Here is a 21,665-nt window from a genome sequence, read left to right as displayed (position 1 = left end):
TTCTTAGATATTGAATCATTTAAAACTGAAACGGTGCATCCCGAATGGGTTGTGGAAGGACACAATGTACCAGGCCAGCTGTGATTTGCAATTTTGTTTGACTCCAAAGAAAAATAGGTATTGGTGAATGATATCAATTATGCATTAAACTGGATCCATCTTCTGCCAACAATGCAACAAGTCGTTAAAAACACACAACTAAATGTCATCACAAATTTAACAAAATGGTCTTCAGATAAACTCCATAAATGCTCGGGATATATTGTCCACTTCACTGAGGGGATGTAACAAAATACAGAATTAACCACCAAACACTTTTTAAAGGATAAAATAGTTTTATTTATAGTCTCATAGTAAAGGTAGGCCTCAACTTGCAAGACAATTCTTGGCAGTATGTACAACATACTTGTAATTTCCATGGAATGGAATCAAAGATCTATCTAGTATACGCTAATCATACCCTAAAAAGGGGGGTGGGGGGGGAAAATAAATGGATTGGGGGGGGGGGGGATATACACACACATTTCCTAGATGCAAAATGCTTCTTTTTTTAGTTGAGTCAGCGACATTTAAGATTTTACTGTGTAATTCACAACATATTGACTTAATTTTCTCCTCATATTGAAAAAAAAAAAAAAAAAATGGACTACCTTTTGACAATCCATATCTATTCCATACTTTGAAGGAAAACTACAAGTGACAAATTGGTATTTTTCAATGATTTTGTGAGAATACAAAATGCATCACATTTTTTTTTTTTTTTTAGAGAACTTGAAAACATCCAATCAATAACCATTTTTATTTTTATTTTTTTATTATCAAGATTCCTAACTTTTGCTCTGCCACCTAAATTCATTCACTATAGTTCAAGCTAGAGGACGAAATACAATACAAGTTTTGGAATCTTTTTTCATAACATCAATTATTTTCCACAAAGGGGGATGATATTTAATTTCTAAAACGTGTCAAAATGGAAAAGATCTGCAATCCTGTTGGCCTGAGGTTTGTTTATCACATCAAAAGTACTTTTTTTTTTTGTGTGTGCGGGGGGAAAAAAATGTTTTGAAGGTATGCCACTCCAACCGACAGGACGACTCTTCTAAGCGTGTGTATAAATTCTAAAAACAGGTTCTTAACAAGATAAATTGATGAAATAAACAAAAGTATTAGGTGTTCTCAGTGCTTGGAGTACGCCTCCCTCTCTTCTCTCCGTAGTTTTCAGCCGAGAGGAGAGAGTACGTAGTAGAGGGTACCGAAGCATCGAGTCCTTTAGGTAGTGAAGCTGCCTCATGTTGGGGTTTTGGATAGTTGCTGAGAGATACCAAAGCTGTGAAGTCAGAAAGAGAGAGAGGACAGAAAAGGAAGAAAGGAACCGACAGGGGGAAGAAAAACAGAAGCTTTGCACGTCCTATTCTAAAATCAGTCTACTTTTCTTCCTCCCAGCTGGCTTCCCTCCCTCCCAGCTGGCTTCCCTCCCTCCCCAGGGGATGGCGTGATGAAAGAACGTTAGGATAGACAGATCGGCAGGGACGGATGTCGCCTCCACTCTCCAGCGAGAGCACATTCAGCGATATGCAGGGAGGGAGGGAGGGAAGGAGGTGGTAGTGAGAAATAGAGGAGCAGCACCGACTACTGGACCAGTAACTGTGCATGCAGTACCCCTCCACGCCAGGCGTGGCGCTGTGGTCTAGCCCGTCGCTCTAGCTGGCCTCCACTCGGAGCTTCTTCCTGGGGGCGGGGGGTTCCTCTGGCTCGGACTCGGAGCTGGAGTCAGAGCCTCCGTCGAAAGCGGACACAGCGCTGCCTTTAGGGTTGGTGTACAGGCTGCTGTCTGAAGAACTGTAGCTGGCCTGGAGCTGGGTCGAACCCTTCACCTTCTCCAGGGCACGCACTGCAAGGGAGAGACAATAGAAAGAGGATGGAGAAGAGAGAGCGAGGGGGGGAGGAGGAGAGAGAGCGAGGGGAGGAGGAGAGAGAGCGAGGGGAGGAGGAGAGAGAGCGAGGGGAGGAGGAATAGAGAAAGGGGTGGGGGAAATGAAGAGGTCAACATTTGGCCCATAAGCAGACAAACACACAAGCTACAGGTAGATGGTCCGTAGGTACGGTAGATTCTCCATCATACTACAGGGAGAGATGGTCCGTAGGTACGGTGGATTCTCCATCATACTACAGGAAGAGATGGTCCGTAGGTACGGCAGATTCTCCATCATACTACAGGTAGATGGTCCGTAGGTGCGGTAGATTCTCCATCATACTACAGGGAGAGATGGTCCATAGGTACAGTAGATTCTCCATCATACTACAGGAAGAGATGGTCCGTAGGTACGGTAGATTCTCCATCATACTACAGGAAGAGATGGTCCGTAGGTACGGCAGATTCTCCATCATACTACAGGAAGAGATGGTCCGTAGGTACGGCAGATTCTCCATCATACTACAGGGAGAGATGGTCCGTAGGTACGGCGGATTCTCCATCATACTACAGGAAGAGATGGTCCGTAGGTACGGCAGATTCTCCATCATACTACAGGAAGAGATGGTCCGTAGGTACGGTAGATTCTCCATCATACTACAGGGAGAGATGGTCCGTAGGTACGGTAGATTCTCCATCATACTACAGGGAGAGATGGTCCGTAGGTACGGTAGATTCTCCATCATACTACAGGAAGAGATGGTCCGTAGGTACGGCAGATTCTCCATCATACTACAGGAAGAGATGGTCCGTAGGTACGGCAGATTCTCCATCATACTACAGGAAGAGATGGTCCGTAGGTACGGTAGATTCTCCATCATACTACAGGGAGAGATGGTCCGTAGGTACGGTAGATTCTCCATCATACTACAGGGAGAGATGGTCCGTAGGTACGGTAGATTCTCCATCATACTACAGGAAGAGATGGTCCGTAGGTACGGCAGATTCTCCATCATACTACAGGAAGAGATGGTCCGTAGGTACGGCAGATTCTCCATCATACTACAGGAAGAGATGGTCCGTAGGTACGGCAGATTCTCCATCATACTACAGGAAGAGATGGTCCGTAGGTACGGTAGATTCTCCATCATACTACAGGGAGAGATGGTCCGTAGGTACGGTAGATTCTCCATCATACTACAGGGAGAGATGGTCCGTAGGTACGGTAGATTCTCCATCATACTACAGGAAGAGATGGTCCGTAGGTACGGTAGATTCTCCATCATACTACAGGAAGAGATGGTCCGTAGGTACGGTAGATTCTCCATCATACTACAGGGAGAGATGGTCCGTAGGTACGGTAGATTCTCCATCATACTACAGGAAGAGATGGTCCGTAGGTACGGCAGATTCTCCATCATACTACAGGAAGAGATGGTCCGTAGGTACGGTAGATTCTCCATCATACTACAGGTAGATGGTACAGTAGATTCTCCATCATACTCACCTTGCTGCTCCAGCAGTGCGTTCTGCCTCTTCAGGTCGTCGATGTCCTGCTGGTGGGTGTGGTTTTTCCTCCTCATGTACTGGATATAGTCCGTGGCTTTGTCTAGGATCTGAGCTCGGGACGCCTGTTTGATAGATTGCTGTTGGAAACAAAGGAAAAACTCATTTGACACGAGGCAAGGGTTGCAGTGACATCACCGACTAACCCCTCCCACCCAGCTACTGTAATACCCCGACTAACCCCTCCCACCCAGCTACTGTAATACCCTGCCTAACCCCTCCCACCCAGCTACTGTAATACCCCGACTAACCCCTCCCACCCAGCTACTGTAATACCCCGACTAACCCCTCCCACCCAGCTACTGTAATACCCCGACTAACCCCTCCCACCCAGCTACTGTAATACCAACTAACCCCTCCCACCCAGCTACTGTAATACCCCGACTAACCCCTCCCACCCAGCTACTGTAATACCCCGACTAACCCCTCCCACCCAGCTACTGTAATACCCCGACTAACCCCTCCCACCCAGCTACTGTAATACCCCGACTAACCCCTCCCACCCAGCTACTGTAATACCCCGACTAACCCCTCCCACCCAGCTACTGTAATACCCCGACCAACCCCTCCCACGCAGCTACTGTAATACCCCGACTAACCCCTCCCACGCAGCTACTGTAATACCCCGACTAACCCCTCCCACCCAGCTACTGTAATACCCCGACTAACCCCTCCCACCCAGCTACTGTAATACCCCGACTAACCCCTCCCACCCAGCTACTGTAATACCCCGACTAACCCCTCCCACCCAGCTACTGTAATACCCCGACCAACCCCTCCCACACAGCTACTGTAATACCCCGACTAACCCCTCCCACCCAGCTACTGTAATACCCCGACTAACCCCTCCCACCCAGCTACTGTAATACCCCGACTAACCCCTCCCACCCAGCTACTGTAATACCCCGACTAACCCCTCCCACCCAGCTACTGTAATACCCCGACTAACCCCTCCCACGCAGCTACTGTAATACCCGGACTAACCCCTCCCATGCAGCTACTGTAATACCCCGACTAACCCCTCCCACCCAGCTACTGTAATAACCCGACTAACCCCTCCCACCCAGCTACTGTAATACCGACTAACCCCTCCCACCCAGCTACTGTAATACCCCGACTAACCCCTCCCACCCAGCTACTGTAATACCCTGACTAACCCCTCCCACCCAGCTACTGTAATACTCCGACTAACACTAGCCTGGTTAAACCAGACTGAATACTGAGTTCAGACACCCTATATATAATTCTATGGCTTCTCTCTCACAATAATGGCACAGTGTCTGCTTCAACCAGGCCACACTACCAGACCAGACCAGTTCTTTGGTTTGAAAAGTTAACAGGGTGCTGTGCCTGATCATAGCCTGGGCAGTTGGGCACGCTCCGATGCCCTCAATGTCAAGAGATGTCAAAACAGGAAGCAGCAACAGATTTAGTCATAACTTCCTGCCGCTAGCCTGTGTCTCTGTGTGTCTGTTTAGAACACATCTCTTCTCCTTCCCATCACTCCTCGCGCTTCCATGTCATAACTAGCTATCTATTGGATACACTGAAGGAAGTAGCTATGTTTTCTGTGGCATTATTTACAAATATTAATTACAGCAACACAAACCTACATATCTCAACATACAAGATATCATAACACATTGCAATTACATTCACTTTGTTTATCCATATTGCATTTGAACAATCCTAAGAATGATAAGTCCGTGACACACAGAGAGCCATGCATTTAGAGAGTGGGGACATTGAGGATTCTGCATTATGGTGATTTACATGACACTAGAAAAATAAATGACAGCCATGTTGACACCCCATCAACATTCCACGGCAGTCTTACGTCAGACAGCGCGACGATTCCGCCTGCACCGGTCCCTGTTGAGGGACGAGCGTCGCGTAGGACTGACGCCACCTGATGTAAGACAATGCATTACATGAGGGATAGAATGTTCAGAAGGAGAATTATGATGCATTTTACATGACACTACAACATTCTATGGCAGCCATGTTAGAACCCCATTAACGTTTACATGAGGAATATTTCAACAATGCTACGTAACGGAATGTCTAGAATTACAACACTCCAAATTCTATTTAAAAAAAAAAAAAAAGGTGTCCCAACTCTAAATACATTGCTCTGAACGAACACAACAAAAACAATCCTTCCCTCCCCAAAAGGATCCCGTCTCCCTAAAAGCGTTGGGTTTTTACCTCTCTACCAACCTTTTCCCCTTGCAAGGCGGGCACCGAGTCCCGCAGGCTGTGAAAGCTGTCTTTGATGTGATCCCTGCGCTTGCGCTCCAGTGCATTGTGGTGTGCTCGTTTGTCTGCCTGCAATGAGAGAAAGTCACAGGGGGGGGGGGGGGGGTCCAGGGAGGTTAGGACTAGAGGTCGACCGATTAATCAGAACGGCCGATTAATTAAAGCCGATTACAGGTTTTCATAACAAATCGGTAATCGACATTTTTGGACACCGATTATGGCCAACTACATTGCACTCCACGAGGAGACTGCGTGGCAGGCTGACTACCTGTTATGCGAGTGTAGCAAGGAGCCAAGGTAAGGTGCTAGCTAGCATTAAACTTATCTTAGAAAAAAACAAGCAATCTTAACATAATCACTAGTTAAACTAGTAATATCATCAACCATGTGTCGTTATCTAGCTTGTCCTGCGTTGCATATAATCGATGCGGTGCCTGTTGATTCAATGATAAATCAGCCTACTTCGCCAAACGGGTGATGATTTAACAAACGCATTCGCGGAAAAAAGCACTGTCGTTGCACCAACGTGTACCTAACGATAAACATCAACGCCTTTAAAATCAATACACAAGTATATATTTTTAAACCTGCATATTTAGTTAATATTGCCTGCTAACATTAATTTATTTTAAATAGGGAAATTGTGTCTCTTCTCTTGCGTTCTGTGCAAGCAGAGTCAGGGTATATGCAGCAGTTTGGGCCGCCTGGCTCGTTGCTAACTGTGCTAACTTCCTAACAAAAACCTTAATTAATTTGCCACAATTGTACGTAATTATGACATAACATTGAAGGTTGTGTAATGTAACAGGAATATTTAGACTGATGGATGCCACCCGTTAGATAAAATACCGAATGGTTCTGTATTTCACTGAAAGAATAAACGTTTTGTTTTTGAAATTATAGTTTCCGGATTTGACCATATTAATGCCCTAAGGCCCGTATTTCTGTGTTTTTATTATATTATAATTAAGTCTATGATTTGATATTTGATAGAGCAGTCTGACTGAGCGGTGGTAGGCAGCAGCAGGCTCGTAAGCATTCATTCAAACAGCACTTTCCTGCGTTTGCCAGCAGCTCTTTGCTGTGCTTCAAGCATTGTGCTGTTTATGACTTCAAGCCTATCAACTCCCAAGATTAGGCTGGCAATACTAAAGTGCCTATAAGAACATCCAATAGTCAAAGGTATATGAAATACAAATGGTATAGAGAGAAATAGTCCTATAATAAGTACAACCTAAAACTTCTTACCTGGGAATATTGAAGACTCATGTTAAAAGGAACCACCAGCTTTCATATGTTCTCATGTTCTGAGCAAGGAACTGAAACGTTAGCTTTCTTACATGGCACATATTGCACTTTTACTTTCTTCTCCAACACTTTGTTTTTGCATTATTTAAACCAAATTGAACATGTTTCATTATTCCTTTTAGACTAAATAGATTTTATTGATGTATTATATTAAGTTAAAATAAGTGTTAATTCAGTATTGTTGTAATTGTCATTATTACACATACATTAAAAAAATGTATTAATAAAAATACAAAAAATAAATAAATAATACATCAAATTCGGCCTATTAAATCAGTATCAGCTTTTTTTGGGTCCTCCAATAAAATCGCTATCAGTGTTGGAAAAAAAATAAAACATAAATCGGTCGACCTCTAGTTCAGCGACAAACCGTCCCCATGAATCCCTACCAGCACCAGTTCAGAGTCGTGTGTGTGTGTGGCCCGTCCAAAACTGGGCAGGCAGTGAGTTGGCGAGGCAGCTAAGGAGTTGTTCACGGAGGAAACTGACTGCCACCATAGATCTAGAATATTCATTTATGATTATATTCTACATTCATTTCTATGGTTTTGTTTATTTCTACAAATTGGTATAGTAACACTGGCACCACCCCACGAGTGACTAGAACTGACCCCAGCGCAGCTGTGTTCTTCAGGGTTGCCTAGAACTGACCCCAGCGCAGCTGTGTTCTTCAGGGTTGACTAGAACTGACCCCAGCGCAGCTTTGTTCTTCAGGGTTGACTAGAACTGACCCCAGCGCAGCCGTGTTCTTCAGGGTTTGACTAGAACTGACCCCAGCGCAGCCGTGTTCTTCAGGGTTGACTAGAACTGACCCCAGCGCAGCCGTGTTCTTCAGGGTTTGACTAGAACTGACCCCAGCGCAGCCGTGTTCTTCAGGGTTTGACTAGAACTGACCCCAGCGCAGCCGTGTTCTTCAGGGTTTGACTAGAACTGACCCCAGCGCAGCCGTGTTCTTCAGGGTTTGACTAGAACTGACCCCAGCGCAGCCGTGTTCTTCAGGGTTTGACTAGAACTGACACCAGGGTGGAGAAAGACACTAAACCCATTCAGATGAGGTGAAAGGGTGGCATCGTGTTTTAGTGTTACAGTTTCTAATTCGCCAACACCTGACAACTAGGACTAAATGACAAATTATTAGGAGTTCTGTTCTGGGTTAGGACTGGTATTTAACAACTTGAGGATGTGTTATTTGGCACAGTAACATGGGGGATGACTCTGTATAGATGAATTTACTGATGCTGGTGTGTTCTTATACAGTGAAATGTGTCTTCAGATTATCTTTTTTTGTTATGTATTGTAAAGGCCTATTGTATTTGTTACAGAACATTTCATAAGATGTTTGTTTACGGCCTAACAGTGGGCACATTTTGTGGTTTAGGCGTATGGCTATATATAGCCGGTTGTTCTGAACACAAACCTCAATTATCCCTGTGATCTGCCGTCTAGTGAGGATCACCTTTAGTCTCTATAGAATACACACAGAACAGACATCTTGTTGGGATCGTCTACCCAACACGGAGACAGCCCTTCCTCAGCCACACCATACTGCTGCCAGGGCCTCATTTACCTAACAGGGAGACAGCCCTCCCTCAGCCACACCATAGGGCTGCCAGGGCCTCATCTACCTAACACGGAGACAGCCCTTCCTCAGCCACACCATACTGCTGCCAGGGCCTCATCTACCTAACACACATAGCTAGTGTCCCAAATGCCTCTCTATTCCCCATGTAGTACACTACTTTTGACCAGGACCAATAGGGTATAGGGTGCCATTTGGGACAGAAGCCATAGTTAGTCCATGTCTCTCTACACACTAGACTGAACAATAGAGGTTTGACAGGCTTCAGCCACCAAATAGATATACTGCACTGAGTGACTATCAGGCCCGTCAAACCCGCTCCGTCAGGCCCGTCAAACCCGCTCCGCCAGGCCCGTCAAACCCGCTCCGCCAGGCCCGTCAAACCCGCTCCGCCAGGCCCGTCAAACCCGCTCCGTCAGGCCTCAAAGCTAAATTGTTTATTTTATGCACATTCTCATCCACTAAAAAACACTCGTAGCCTTTAGATATTTACAAGATGTTACGTGACTAGGGCTAGGCCCAGAGCAACAGTAGCTCCCAAAAGGTCCTAGACTCTGACTCATAACCAATTATGTACTGTATATAAACCCTGGATTGCTGATGCTGCGTATTGGCCAGAGAGAGGCTGGTCATATTGGCACTCCCCAGAAGGAGCAATCCATAGGAATGAATGGAATTCTACAGTGTGTCAATCAAGCAAGTCTCTTCTTCTTGGTGTCCTTTAGTAGTGGTTTCTTTGCAGCAATTAGACCATGAAGTTCTGATTCACACACTCTCCTCTGAACAGTTGATGTTGAGATGTGTCTTTTACTTGAACTCTGAAGCATTTACTTGGGCTGCAATTTCTGATGTGCAGTTCAATGAATTTATCCTCTGCAGCTGAGGTAACTCTGGGTCTTCCTTTCCTGTGGCGGTCCTCATGAGAGACAGTTTCATCATAGCGCTCGATGGTTTTTGCAACTGCACTTGATGAAACTTTAAAAAGTTGACATTTTTCAGATTAAGACATGAAAGTCAGTCAAAGTAATGGACTGTCGTTTCTCTTTGCTTATTTGAGCTGTTCTTGCCATAATATGGATTTGGTATTTTACCAAATAGGGCTATCTTCTGTATACCACCCCTACCACGTCACAACACAACTGATTGTCTCAAACGCATTAAGGAAAGAAATTCCACAAATCAACTTTTAACAAGGCAATCCTGTTAATTGAAATGCATTCCAGATAACTACTTCATGAAGCTGGTTGAGAGAATCCCAAGAGTGTGCAAAGCTGTCGTCAAGGCAAAGGCAAAACTTTGAAGAATCTAAAATATATTTTGATTCCATGTTTGTTATTTCATAGTTTTGATGTCTTCACTATTATTCTAGAATGCAGAAACTAGTACAAACAAAGAAAAACCCCTTGAGTGGGTGTCCAACTTTTGACTGGTACTATGTGTGCCAGTTGCACTGGCAGTTGATAAGTAAGTATCAACGAGGTCCACAGTATGTGAACTTGTCCAAATTTCAGCAACACCGAGTCCAGGAAGACCCCTCTGGTTGTGTGTGTTGTTGCCACGACGTCGAACACGGCAAAGTGTACACAACGATGAGCGATGAGGCGGACGAAATACCGCTACCGATTAAGGGCTGGTTAGCGTGTGACGACGAAAGCACCTCGGGTAAGAAGGTTGGATACGGCCGAAGCAATGCCTTAGATCCATCTTCGGCTAAACTGAGGCATGAAGGATGGAATGTAAATTCTTCAAAACAGACTTGGTATTGACAGAGCTCACATAGCTCAAGTGAAGACAGGGCCTCAAAAATGGTGGGCTTATCAGTGATCATAGAACAACATCTAACTCCCGTGAAGGTACGGAAGGAGTTTTAAGGGAGCCGTAGCCTGCTGGCACCTTTCATGAACTATGATACTGGAGGGGCGTGTCCCTGGTTATGCAGCCACAATCTGCCACATACTTTCAATGTAGCTTGAGGGATGAGACCATAACAGGGCATAGTGTACGGACACTGTGTGTGTATCCGAGACTTGACCGTGTAGAATCGCTATCGTCTCTGCCCAATTCCTGCTATTTTGACTTCCTCCAGGAGGTTATGGCTGCAGCCATAACAGGGATAACCTCCTGGAGGAAGTCAAAATAGCAGGAATTGGGCAGAGACGATAGCGATTCTACACGGTGGACACACAACTTCCTGAACACAATCCAACAAGAAATACAGGGTTTACGAAGAAGATACAATTCAGGTGGGTATCAATTTACCAAGGAGGGAAAGGGCTGTACTCGAAGACAACGGTAGCTGTTTGTTTCGGTGTGTCTCGGTGTATGCGTCGATTGCCCTTTGGTATCGGCTTCGGATGCGTCGAGAGAAAGTTACTCCAAACGTCGTGCTTCGGGGTCGAGACTCCCGCTTAAATATGTATCAAGATCCGGGCTCGAACTCCCGCCGACATGAAGTCATCTGAACGGCACAATCAAGCATGAGCTATCAAGTCTCGGCGTTGGTGGACTCGGTCAAGCGAGGACCCGGAAGCCTACAGCGTCGCTGAGCTCCGTGATCACAGCTGAACTACAAGCGAGGACCCGGAAGCCTACAGCGTTGCTGAGCTCCGTGATCACAGCTGAACTACAAGCGAGGACCCGGAAGCCTACAGCATCGCTGAGCTCCGTGATCACAGCTGAACTACAAGCGAGGACCCGGAAGCCTACAGCGTCGCTGAGCTCCGTGATCACAGCTGAACTACAAGCGAGAGAGCTGGATCAAAGGGCTGGTGTGGCCACGTGTCAACAAGCAACAAAAAAAAAGGTACAACAGACAAGGATGGAAATGCGCGACAAAAAAACTAACAAAAATAAAGTTAGCTAATATGGTCAGGCACAATAACGTGAGTGGATTAGATTTAACTACTTAACTACTTCATTAAACTACTAACAGCACCAAAAATCAACTACTAACAGCACCAAAAATCAACTACTAACAGCACCAATTTGAGTCGTTGAAGAATCGCAATTCCGTAAGAAAGTAATCCAAAAAGGGATTAATAGCAATCTCATAATCCCAAAAACAAAACGTGAGAGTGAAGAAAATACAACGCCACATCACCTTTTTATAGTGACAGGTCACATGGGTACAGTAAGGGTGTGGCGTGACTATAAACATCTTTGATATTAAGCATCTCAAATCACATGGCGTGAAAGGGGAAGGAGGTTCCCATAGGTCGTTTAGCGACCAATTACAAAAACAGAAGAAAACCTCCAATTGTTGCTGAGTGGAGTAAGTGCTTGAATCCCAAATTGCGCACACTTTCCTTTGTAGTGCACTACTTTTGACGAGGGCCCATAGGACTCCAGCCAAAAGTAGTGCACTATACAGGGAACAGGGTGCCATGCGGGACAAATGAATAGTGAAGTAGACTAGAGTACAGTAGTATAGCAGAGTAACTGTTCTCCCAACTAAACCAGTGGCACCCTGCATTGTGCTGAAAGTCTTCAGAACTGTGTTGCATTGAGAGACAGCAGGTCACTTACTGCACTTCCAACATGGTCATTCTGACACTCAGAATAACGTGTCACTAAACAGCTAGATACTTCTGGTGCTGATACACACACACAGTGTCCGTACACTATGTCCTGTTATCGAGAGGTCTCATCCCTTATCAGTGTGTGTTCCACTTTATAACAATGTTCCTCGGGGACTGACTAGGTGGGTCCCAGTGGAAGCTATTGTCTTACAGGAGCCAGTATGTCTGGGTTAACTATGTAAAAACTAAAAAGATATATCTCAGATATGGGTCACATCACATCCCACGTTTGAGACGCATTAAAAACAGATTTATATGAGGAAATCGATTGGAACCGTCGACAACAAAGATTATTTTGTAGGTTACATGAAAGTGAGATGTGCAAAAACAGTCTAATTGTTCTCATAGTCCAATCCTCATCCAAATGGTCAACCATGATACATAATTGTTTTTTTGAATGTCATATTGTAAGTTGTACTATTTGTGGAGTTTGAAAAATACGACATAAAAGCCCTGCCTAGATGATTAGTGTTCACTGTGTATCGAGAACATTCGGCAGCTAAATGTTAAGTCGATGCGAATCAGTTTGATAAAGACTGGCCTAGCTGACAGGGGGAAAAACACGATGTGCTGGTATGCAAAAGTACTGTATGTCCTGCCACCAGCATGCGCGTTTTCTTCGCCGGTAGGCAACGTGGCCGCGTCATTCATTCAGCCTGCCAGCAGCCCAGTAAGTACACTGTGACCTGTCCAGTAAATATGGCACTAATCACTAGCTAGCTGAAACAAGCAGACAAGAATATAGCTGCGAGCAGCAATGAATGGGGTTCAGAAGATGAAAGGACAAGATCAGTTGGATAACAAAACAAGCACTATCTTTCCTGTATGTTCAATCAGTGACAGCATTACCATGTTTCTCTCTCTCAATACCACAAGGATGACGCAAGTGAAGTTTAATGCTGGAAGTTGGTCATCTTTGAATGCAGCTGGTAATTATACTTGAAGTCTAAAGTCATTAACATAGAGTTTATATAGCATACCAATTCAGAGGTCAATTTGACTAATGAGTGAAATATTTTCAGTGTTACTTTGAACAAAGCAGCTAATCATTATATTTATTAGAGGCTATATAGCAAATCTGCAGTCAATTTCACATAAGATTTTTTTTAACATTATTTTTAGCGTTAGCATATGTGCTAACATGCATCTATAGGTACAGTGCGACCATTGAAGACTGATGTAAGGTGTTTAAATACAAAAATCTGGAGTGAATCCGGCATATGGTTCATGAGGAGAAGACTATCGCAGATCATCTTAGGGACGTCCATGATGACGATGACAAGCTTTAAATCGATTGGCCACCGTGGAGTGGATTTAGGGGTTTAAATAAACACGTAAAAAAAATCTATATATAGGGTGGTGAGTAGGGTGGTTTTTCTGGGAAGTAAAGCCTTGGAATTTTGCTTAAATTCATCCAAAATGTTAGCCTATAACAGTAAACCTTTTTTGTGGGATACACATAAGGCAATTCTAGGTCTTGTGGCATATTTTGGTTAAACTATCCCCAATTAAATGGAATTGCAACCCTCCGCATGCACAGTGCATTCTTCCATCACATGCGGCAGTGCATTCCTTCCATCACATGGGGCAGTGCATTCCTTCCATCACATGGGGCAGTGCATTCCTTCCATCACATGGGGCAGTGCATTCCTTCCATCACATGGGGCAGTGCATTCCTTCCATCACATGGGGCAGTGCATTCCTTCCATCACATGGGGCAGTGCATTCCTTCCATCACATGCGGCAGTGCATTCCTTCCATCACATGGGGCAGTGCATTCCTTCCATCACATGGGGCAGTGCATTCCTTCCATCACATGGGGCAGTGCATTCCTTCCATCACATGGGGCAGTGCATTCCTTCCATCACATGCGGCAGTGCATTCCTTCCATCACATGTACAGCTGATTCTCAAGATCTTACACACTAACGAGATGCCATTGAGTCCACACTACCATACAGTCTGAGCCAAGGACTACATGCTCTCTGGTAAGTTGATTACAATACTGGGTGAATATATTTTACGTGACATATGTACATTGTATAAAATGTAATATATTTTGTCATTTTTTGTGAACTAGTAAATAGTAGCCTTTCAGCAAAGTGCGTTTAAATTAGAGGTCGACCGATTAAATCGGAATGGCCGATTAATCAGGGCCGATTTCAAGTTTTCATAACAATCGGAAATCTGTATTTTTGGGCGTCGATTTTTTTTTACAACTGACTTTCCTAGTTAAATAAAGATAAGAACACGTTCTTATTTTCAATGACGGCCTAGGAACGGTGGATTAACTGCCTTGTTCAGGGGCAGAACAACAGATTTTCACCTTGTCAGCTTGGGGGATTCAATCTTGCAACCTTACAGTTAACTAGTCCAACGCAATAACGACCTGCCTCTCTCTCGTTGCACTCCACAAGGAGACTGCCTGTTACGCGAATGCAGTAAGCCACGGTAAGTTGCTAGCTAGCATTAAACTTACCCTATAAAAAACAATAAATCATAATCACTAGTTAACTACACATGGTTGATGATATTACTAGATATTATCTAGCGTGTCCTGCGTTGCATATAATCTGACTGCGCATACAAGTATCTAAGTATCTGACTGAGCGGTGGTAGGCAGAAGCAGGCGCGTAAACATTCATTCAAACAGCACTTTCGTGCGTTTTGCCAGCAGCTCTTCGTTGTGCGTCAAGCATTGCGCTGTTTATGACTTCAAGCCTATCAACTCCTGAGATGAGGCCGGTGTATCCAAAGTGAAATGGCTAGCTAGTTAGTGCACGCTAATAGCGTTACGAACGTCACTCGCTCTGAGCCTTCTAGTAGTTGTTCCCCTTGCTCTGCATGGGTAACGCTGCTTCGATGGTGGCTGTTGTCGTTGTGTTGCTGGTTCGAGCCCAGGGAGGAGCGAGGAGAGGGACGGAAGCTATACTGTTACACTGGCAATGCTAAAGTGCCTATAAGAACATCCAATAGTCAAAAGTTAATGAAATACAAATGGTATAGAGAGAAATAGTCCTATAATAAGTACAACCTAAAACTTCTTACCTGGGAATATTGAAGACTCATGTTAAAAGGAACCACCAGCTTTCATATGTTCTCATGTTCTGAGCAAGGAACTGAAACGAAAGCTTTCTTACATGGCACATATTGTACTTTTACTTTCTTCTCCAACACGTTTTTGCATTATTTAAACCAAATTGAACGTGTCATTATTTACTTGAGGCTAAATTGATTTTATTGATGTATTATATTAATTAATTAGTCATTATTAGAAAAAAATAAAAATAGGCCGATTAATCGGTATCGGCTTTTTTGGTCCTCCAATAATCGGTATCGGCATTGAAAAATCATAATCGGTCGACCTCTAATTTAAATAATTTCTAACTTGTTAATTTCTGCTAGTTACTTTTTGCTACCATGTGGGTTTTAGCTTGCTTGAGCCTGCTAACTGAGGAGTGTTAATTCACCTGTTTCCATACACGTTTCTTTTTAAAACATTTATCTTACAAAGGAGTTGTTTAATCTAACTGATTAACTATTTATGTGTACATTGTATTTGGGTATTAAATTATTTTTTTCTAATCTTTACAGGAAATTGCCACAGGAACTCTGATGTGTGGAGACATTTCACTGTAGCTAATGTAGAAGAAAAAGCGGTGTACATTTACAAATACTGTGCCAAATCATATGTGAAGAACGCAACATAGATGCAGAATCATCTGGCCAAGTGCATAAAGTTCCCTCAGCGCTCACAACAGCGCAACCTCTGACAATAGTCCCACTACTTCTATTCGAGGTGAAAATGATGAATCAGACACCTCATTGATAGCAACAGCTCATGGTCCTCCTGGAATCAGAAGTTTTGACTCAATGGAGGAACGTAGTCAGAAATGCTGATGAATGTCTTGCTCGAGCTGTGTATGCAACTGGTTCACCTCTGATGCTCACAGGCAATGTGTGTTGGAAGAGATTTCTGAATGTTCTTCGCCCAGCATGCACCCCTCCAACCAGACATGCTTTATCTACTAATTTGCTGGATGCAGAGTTCAACAGAGTTCAAGTGAAGGTCGAGCAAATCAGAGAAAGCAGACTGTATTGCAATCATCTCTGATGGATGGTTGAATGTTCGTAGGCAAGGAATAATTAACTACATCATCTCCACCCCTCAACCAGTATTCTACAAGAGCACAGACGGGGGACAACAGACACACTGGTCTCTACATTGCAGATGAGCTGAAGGCAGTCAATGTCCTTGGACCACAGAAGGTATTCGCACTGGTGACAGACAATGCTGTGAACATGAAGGCTGCTTAGTCTAAAGTGGAGGAGTCCAACCCTCACATCACACCTATTGGCTGTGCTGCTCATGCATTGAATCTGGTCCTCAAGGACAACATAGCACTGAAAACAATGGATACACTCTACAAGAGAGCCAAGGAAATGGTTAGGTATGTGAAGGGTCATCAAGTTAAGGCAGCAATCTGGACCTTAAGTATGCTGGCAAGGCCTCCCGGGTGGCGCAGTGGTTAAGGGCGCTGTACTGCAGCGCCAGCTGTGCCATCAGAGTCCCTGGGTTCGCGCCCAGGCTCTGTCGTAACCGGCCGCGACCGGGAGGTCCGTGGGGCGACGCATAATTGGCCTAGCATCGTCCTGGTTAGGGAGAGATTGGTCGGTAGGGATCTCCTTGTCTCATCGCGCACCAGCGACTCCTGTGGCGGGCCGGGCGCAGTGCGCGCTAGCCAAGGTTGCCAAGGTTGCAGGTGCACGGTGTAGCCTCCGACACATTGGTGCGGCTGGCTTCCGGGTTGGATGCGCGCTGTGTTAAGAAGCAGTACGGCTGGTTGGGTTGTGTATCGGAGGACGCATGACATTCAGCCTTAGTCTCTCCCGAGCCCGTAAGGGAGTTGTAGCAATGAGACAAGATAGTAGCTACGACAACAATTGGATACCACGAAATTGGGGAGAAAAAGGGGTAAGAGCAGAGATCAACAACCGTGTCTCACCACCTTGGCCTGGATGAGGGCAAGGTTCTTGGCAGTCTGGCGAAGTACACTTCCAAGCAAGGGCTTTGGGATGGAGATGCAATATGCCAGTCGTGCCAACATATCCACTTTGTGGATCTGAGGCTCTTTCCCCTGTTGCCTCCATCATCCTCCAAATCCTCCAAATCCACCAACATCAGCCATCTCAGAGCGCAACTGGTCCTTGTTTGGGAACATACACATCAAAGCACGCAACAGGCTGACCAATACAAGGGTTGAAAAATTGGTGGCCATTTTGACAAATTTGAGGCTTTTTGAGCCTGACAACAAGTCATCCTCAACAAGGTTGGAAAGTGACAGTGAAGAGGAAGCCTCAGAGTATGATGTTCAAAAGGTGGACATGGAGAAGCCTGAGCTTTAGTTTCTAGACTATCATTTTACAGATGTATGATCTCCATTGGGGATCATTCAATATTCCCTTTCTTTTGTTGTTCAGTGAAATCATGTGAAGAGTCAACTCATTTAATTAAAAGTTCAATTCGTAACTAAATAAATAAATAAATAAATATATATATATATATATATATATATATTTCTATTGGAAGGATTCAATCATTTGAAATTATGTCTACTTATGAGGTTAAAGGTTTATGTTTCTGTCTCCATATGATATGGTAAATATATCTAAAGCAAAAATCCAATTACATTTAAAATTGTATTAATATTAATGTGCATATTCTCATTAATTCCCATATATTCTCATTAATACCCATATATTCTCATTAATTCCCATATATTCTCATATTTCCCATATATTTCCATTAATTCCCATGGATAATTTCCATCTCTGAATATTCCCCAAAATGTGCAACCTTAGTAGTGAGTACGGCCCAGTACATCACTGGGACCGAGCTCCCTGCCATCCAGGTCCTCTATACCTGGTGGTGTCAGAGGAAGGCCCCAAAAAATGGTCAAAGACTCTAGCCACCCAAGCCAGACTGTGCTCTCTGCTACCGCACATCAAGCTGTACAAGTGCAATGTCTGGAACCAACAGGACCCTAAACAGCTTCTACCCCCAAGCCATAAGACTGCTAAACAAGATTGTGTAAACATTTGATTAACTATTTAGCGAAACTCTTGCACCGACACCAACACCCATACTGACGCCATACACACTCACCACATACTCTGCTGCTACTGTCTATTATCTATCCCGTTGCCTAATCACTTTAACCCTACTTATATGTACATAGCTACCTCAATTACATAGTACATTGACTTGGTACTGGTACTCCCTGTATATAGCCATGTTATTGTTACACACTCTTTAATCCTTGTGTCACTATTTATACTTCTTGTTTTATCTTTAACTCTGCATTGTTAGGACCGGCCCTGTAAGTAAGCATTTCACTGTTGTGCTTCTTAAAAGAAAGGTGTAGACCGTGACAAATAAATACAATTTGATATCATTTTCACTCTGAATCCTCTAAAAACAAAACAGTGGCTCCGTGACTTCTCCTTTCCTTACTTGACGATGCAGTAATTTATTAACTAAACGGACACCGTTGTCACTAGCCAGCTATATATAGTAAATTCCCATTTCAAAAGTATCACATTGGCGATTTAATTGCCACTTCATGATTAAACAGATGACCTAGAAGTGTAATTTGGCAAAAGCGCATCTGGTCGTGAACAGCCTAGGAGAAGCTGGTTAGTATTTTTTGTACATATGCTTCGGCTTGCTGCCTTGTTTTTCAGGAATTGGATTTATTCTAAATATAGCATAAATTCCGTGTCTCCCCTTTAGCCGCATGTGGGATGAACATACACTTCAATATATGGATAAGATGATATGTGTGAAAGCAAAAACATTGGCTTGATGGATATATCCCAGGCATTATGTAAAAGCAAAATCATAGTTGCCACAGGACAAATTGCCAACTCCTGTCCAAACCCCCCAGTTTTCAGCTACCTCCTTGCATTCTGGCTACTAGTTACATCCTCCGTGTGTGTGTAGTGTGTAATGGTATATTCGGGGGAGGGGGAGGGGGGGGGGTATGTGGCTAGGTTTGCATGCTAGTTAACATGGTTGGTTGATTTATTCTCACTCACTAAAAATGCAGGACACCCTTTTATTCCGACACAGTATCCATTCCCACCATCACTTGCTAAGTTTACCGGGAATGTGTATCATCTAACGTTAGCTAGCAGGAGGAACACATATATATTATATATATATATATATATATATTTTAAAATATTTTGATATGATCACGGCATCATTTCAATACATTTGATAGAATTCCAATACATTTGGATATATTTAACATTACGCACCACATTGTGATATCTCGGTGAGTCTTCCTGTAAAAAGAAACAGAACAGAAAAGTACGATTGTAGGCCACAATTCCATGTAGCTTGATCTAGCTAACTTAGTTAGCAATCAATTATACCCCCCCCCCTTCATATAATTGCAGCAAACCTAATGCAAAGAATATCTGTAGCTCGCTGGTAAGTGAACATAATCCATTTGTGAGTCAGCACTGCTAGTGCTTGCTACTAGCTGAGCTAGCTAACCTTTATGAGCTGTTGATGTGTTTGTGGATTAACGTTAGCTCGCTACCAGTTACTGTACTAGCCGGGTAGTTAGCAACTAGCTAGCAGCCACGGGTTCATCAATACTAGGCTTTTTTAAATGGCTCGTTACCGAGTCAACAAGCTATAGCAAAGTAACGAAATATATACATTTACTCACGTCACTATCGACTTCGATATCATCGTTATCACTCATTCTTCGGTGAAATGGTGAATTTAAAATGAAAGGATAGCTCACAACATGAAGCAAACACCTGACGATGAGGAAAATGCACAGACAAGACAAGACCTCTTCTCCCTACAGTCAAGAACGAAAGAAATAAGACTAAACGAACACTATTTTACACGTGACTGCCTCAACACAGACAGCTACCGTTCCGCAATATGCCTGTAGGTGTATGGGATTTGTAGTTTTTTTGTACTATTATTACCAAATCCTCAAAACCATGATGTGGCTTGTCTATTAACCACATTACCCACAACTGAAACGAATGCAGTGCGTCAGAATAACGTCAAAAGCGTTCTATTTTTCCTCGCGATGAAGGCTGGGATGTGTAGTTTAGACAGGAGCTGCTTCAGTGGGGCAACGATTGAGACACGTGGATCGCTACAATAGCGATATCGGCCTCTTTATACTGTCAATGTTGAATACTATCTTCTTTATTTCTTTATTTTTCTATTTAGTAAACAATTGCGATATACATGTGTAATAGGCATGAACATTTATTTTACCACATTTGTCACATTTTACCACTTTGCTGTGTAAATCCTGCAACTGTGCTTTACATTGCATCTACTGATTGTAAAGTGTTTCCTTATTTGAAATGAACGTATTTTTCATCAAGGTCAACTATTAAGCTCCCCTACTAGCTCCCCTAATAAAATTTGATTTGATTTGATTTACTCTGCATAAAGATTGTGGGGGCAGCCCTGAGCGTATAGGGAATAATCTAGGCTTTTTTTCTCCACAAAATTGTACTCTATATAAGGAGCTTACAGAGTGGATTATTTGAGCTGCTCCATCAGCGGATCGGCAAATGTGTAAAAACACGCATAGTGAGGGTAGCATCCATTCCCCAACAGGTCAGGAGGGCACTGGCAGCTGCCAACGACACCCCCACCAACCACGTACACACTCGCAGTGACCCCCATCCATCCTCTCTCTCTTTCCCTCCCTTCATCCCTCATTCTATCCGCAGACTAGCTCTCTCCCTGTCTCTGACCAGATCCCCCCACCCACACAGATTCAGACCTTTCCTGCCATCCCTCTTTTTCCACCCCCTGTCTTTCCCTCCCTCCCTCCCTCCCCCCTCCCTCCCTCTTTTGCCCTGTCCCACAGCAGCAGCAGTGTACATAAAGCTGTAGGCTAAACAGGGTCACCCAGTTAGAGGGCCGTAGCAGCATAACAGTCCGTTTAAAGGGATGACAACACAAAAGGCCAGGCTTTAATAATGCATTCAGGCAGCGCTGCGGAACCACTATGTTTGTCTCCCAAATGGAACCCTACTTCCTATATAGTGGACTACTTTTAACTATACAGGTCCCATAGGGCTCTGGTCAAAAGTAGTGCACTATGTAGGGAATTGAGTGTCATTTAGGACACAGTCAATTTTTTTTATTTAACCTTTATTCAACTAGGCAAGTCAGTTAAAAACAAATTCTTATTTACAATGACGGCCTGCTCTGGCCAAACCCTAACCCTGGGCCAATTGTGCACCGCCCTATGAGACTTCCAATCACAACCGGTTGTGATACAGCCTGGAATCAAACCAGGGTCTAGTACTGCGATGCAGTGCCTTAGACTGCCGCGCAACTCGGGAGCACTCCATCTAGCTCCCTCTGTTCTGCAAGTACCACAGGAGGGCTAGGAAGACGTCTGGAT

General features: G+C 44.0%; 1 protein-coding gene across 8 annotated transcripts; it reads right to left on the bottom strand.

Annotated features, from left to right (window-relative positions):
• Positions 1 to 315: 315 nt before the first annotated feature.
• Positions 316 to 20,308, bottom strand: LOC110522592 (protein max). 8 transcript variants are annotated; one of them, XM_021601044.3, is made up of 6 exons: positions 19,944 to 20,308; positions 19,525 to 19,551; positions 5,687 to 5,806; positions 5,316 to 5,387; positions 3,420 to 3,558; positions 316 to 1,891 (listed from the first exon to the last, which is right to left on the bottom strand). In XM_021601044.3, exons 1-6 carry the CDS (start codon positions 19,977 to 19,979, stop codon positions 1,701 to 1,703), a joined length of 585 nt encoding a protein of 194 aa, XP_021456719.1. In that variant the 5' UTR covers positions 19,980 to 20,308; the 3' UTR covers positions 316 to 1,700. The 8 variants fall into 8 exon arrangements, with proteins under 8 accessions (XP_021456719.1, XP_021456720.1, XP_021456723.1 ...); XM_021601045.3 differs by having other exon boundaries at positions 5,699 to 5,806; positions 19,944 to 20,268; XM_021601048.3 differs by lacking the exon at positions 5,316 to 5,387.
• Between the last annotated feature and the right edge of the window lie 1,357 nt (positions 20,309 to 21,665).

This window comes from Oncorhynchus mykiss, chromosome 4 (assembly GCF_057628025.1).
Source record: "Oncorhynchus mykiss isolate SJ-2025 chromosome 4, ASM5762802v1, whole genome shotgun sequence".
NCBI classification, from domain to species: domain Eukaryota; kingdom Metazoa; phylum Chordata; class Actinopteri; order Salmoniformes; family Salmonidae; genus Oncorhynchus; species Oncorhynchus mykiss.
This window is presented reverse-complemented; position numbering and strand designations above follow the sequence as displayed.

Coding starts and splice junctions, on each gene's coding strand:
- LOC110522592 (XM_021601044.3), bottom strand. CDS start 19,979: ATGAGTGATAACGATGATATCGAAGTCGATAGTGAC. Junction 19,552..19,943: donor ATATCGAAGTCGATAGTGAC/GTGAGTAAATGT, acceptor TTCTTTTTACAG/GAAGACTCACCGAGATATCA. Junction 5,807..19,524: donor CACCGAGATATCACAATGTG/GTGCGTAATGTT, acceptor CTCTCATTGCAG/GCAGACAAACGAGCACACCA.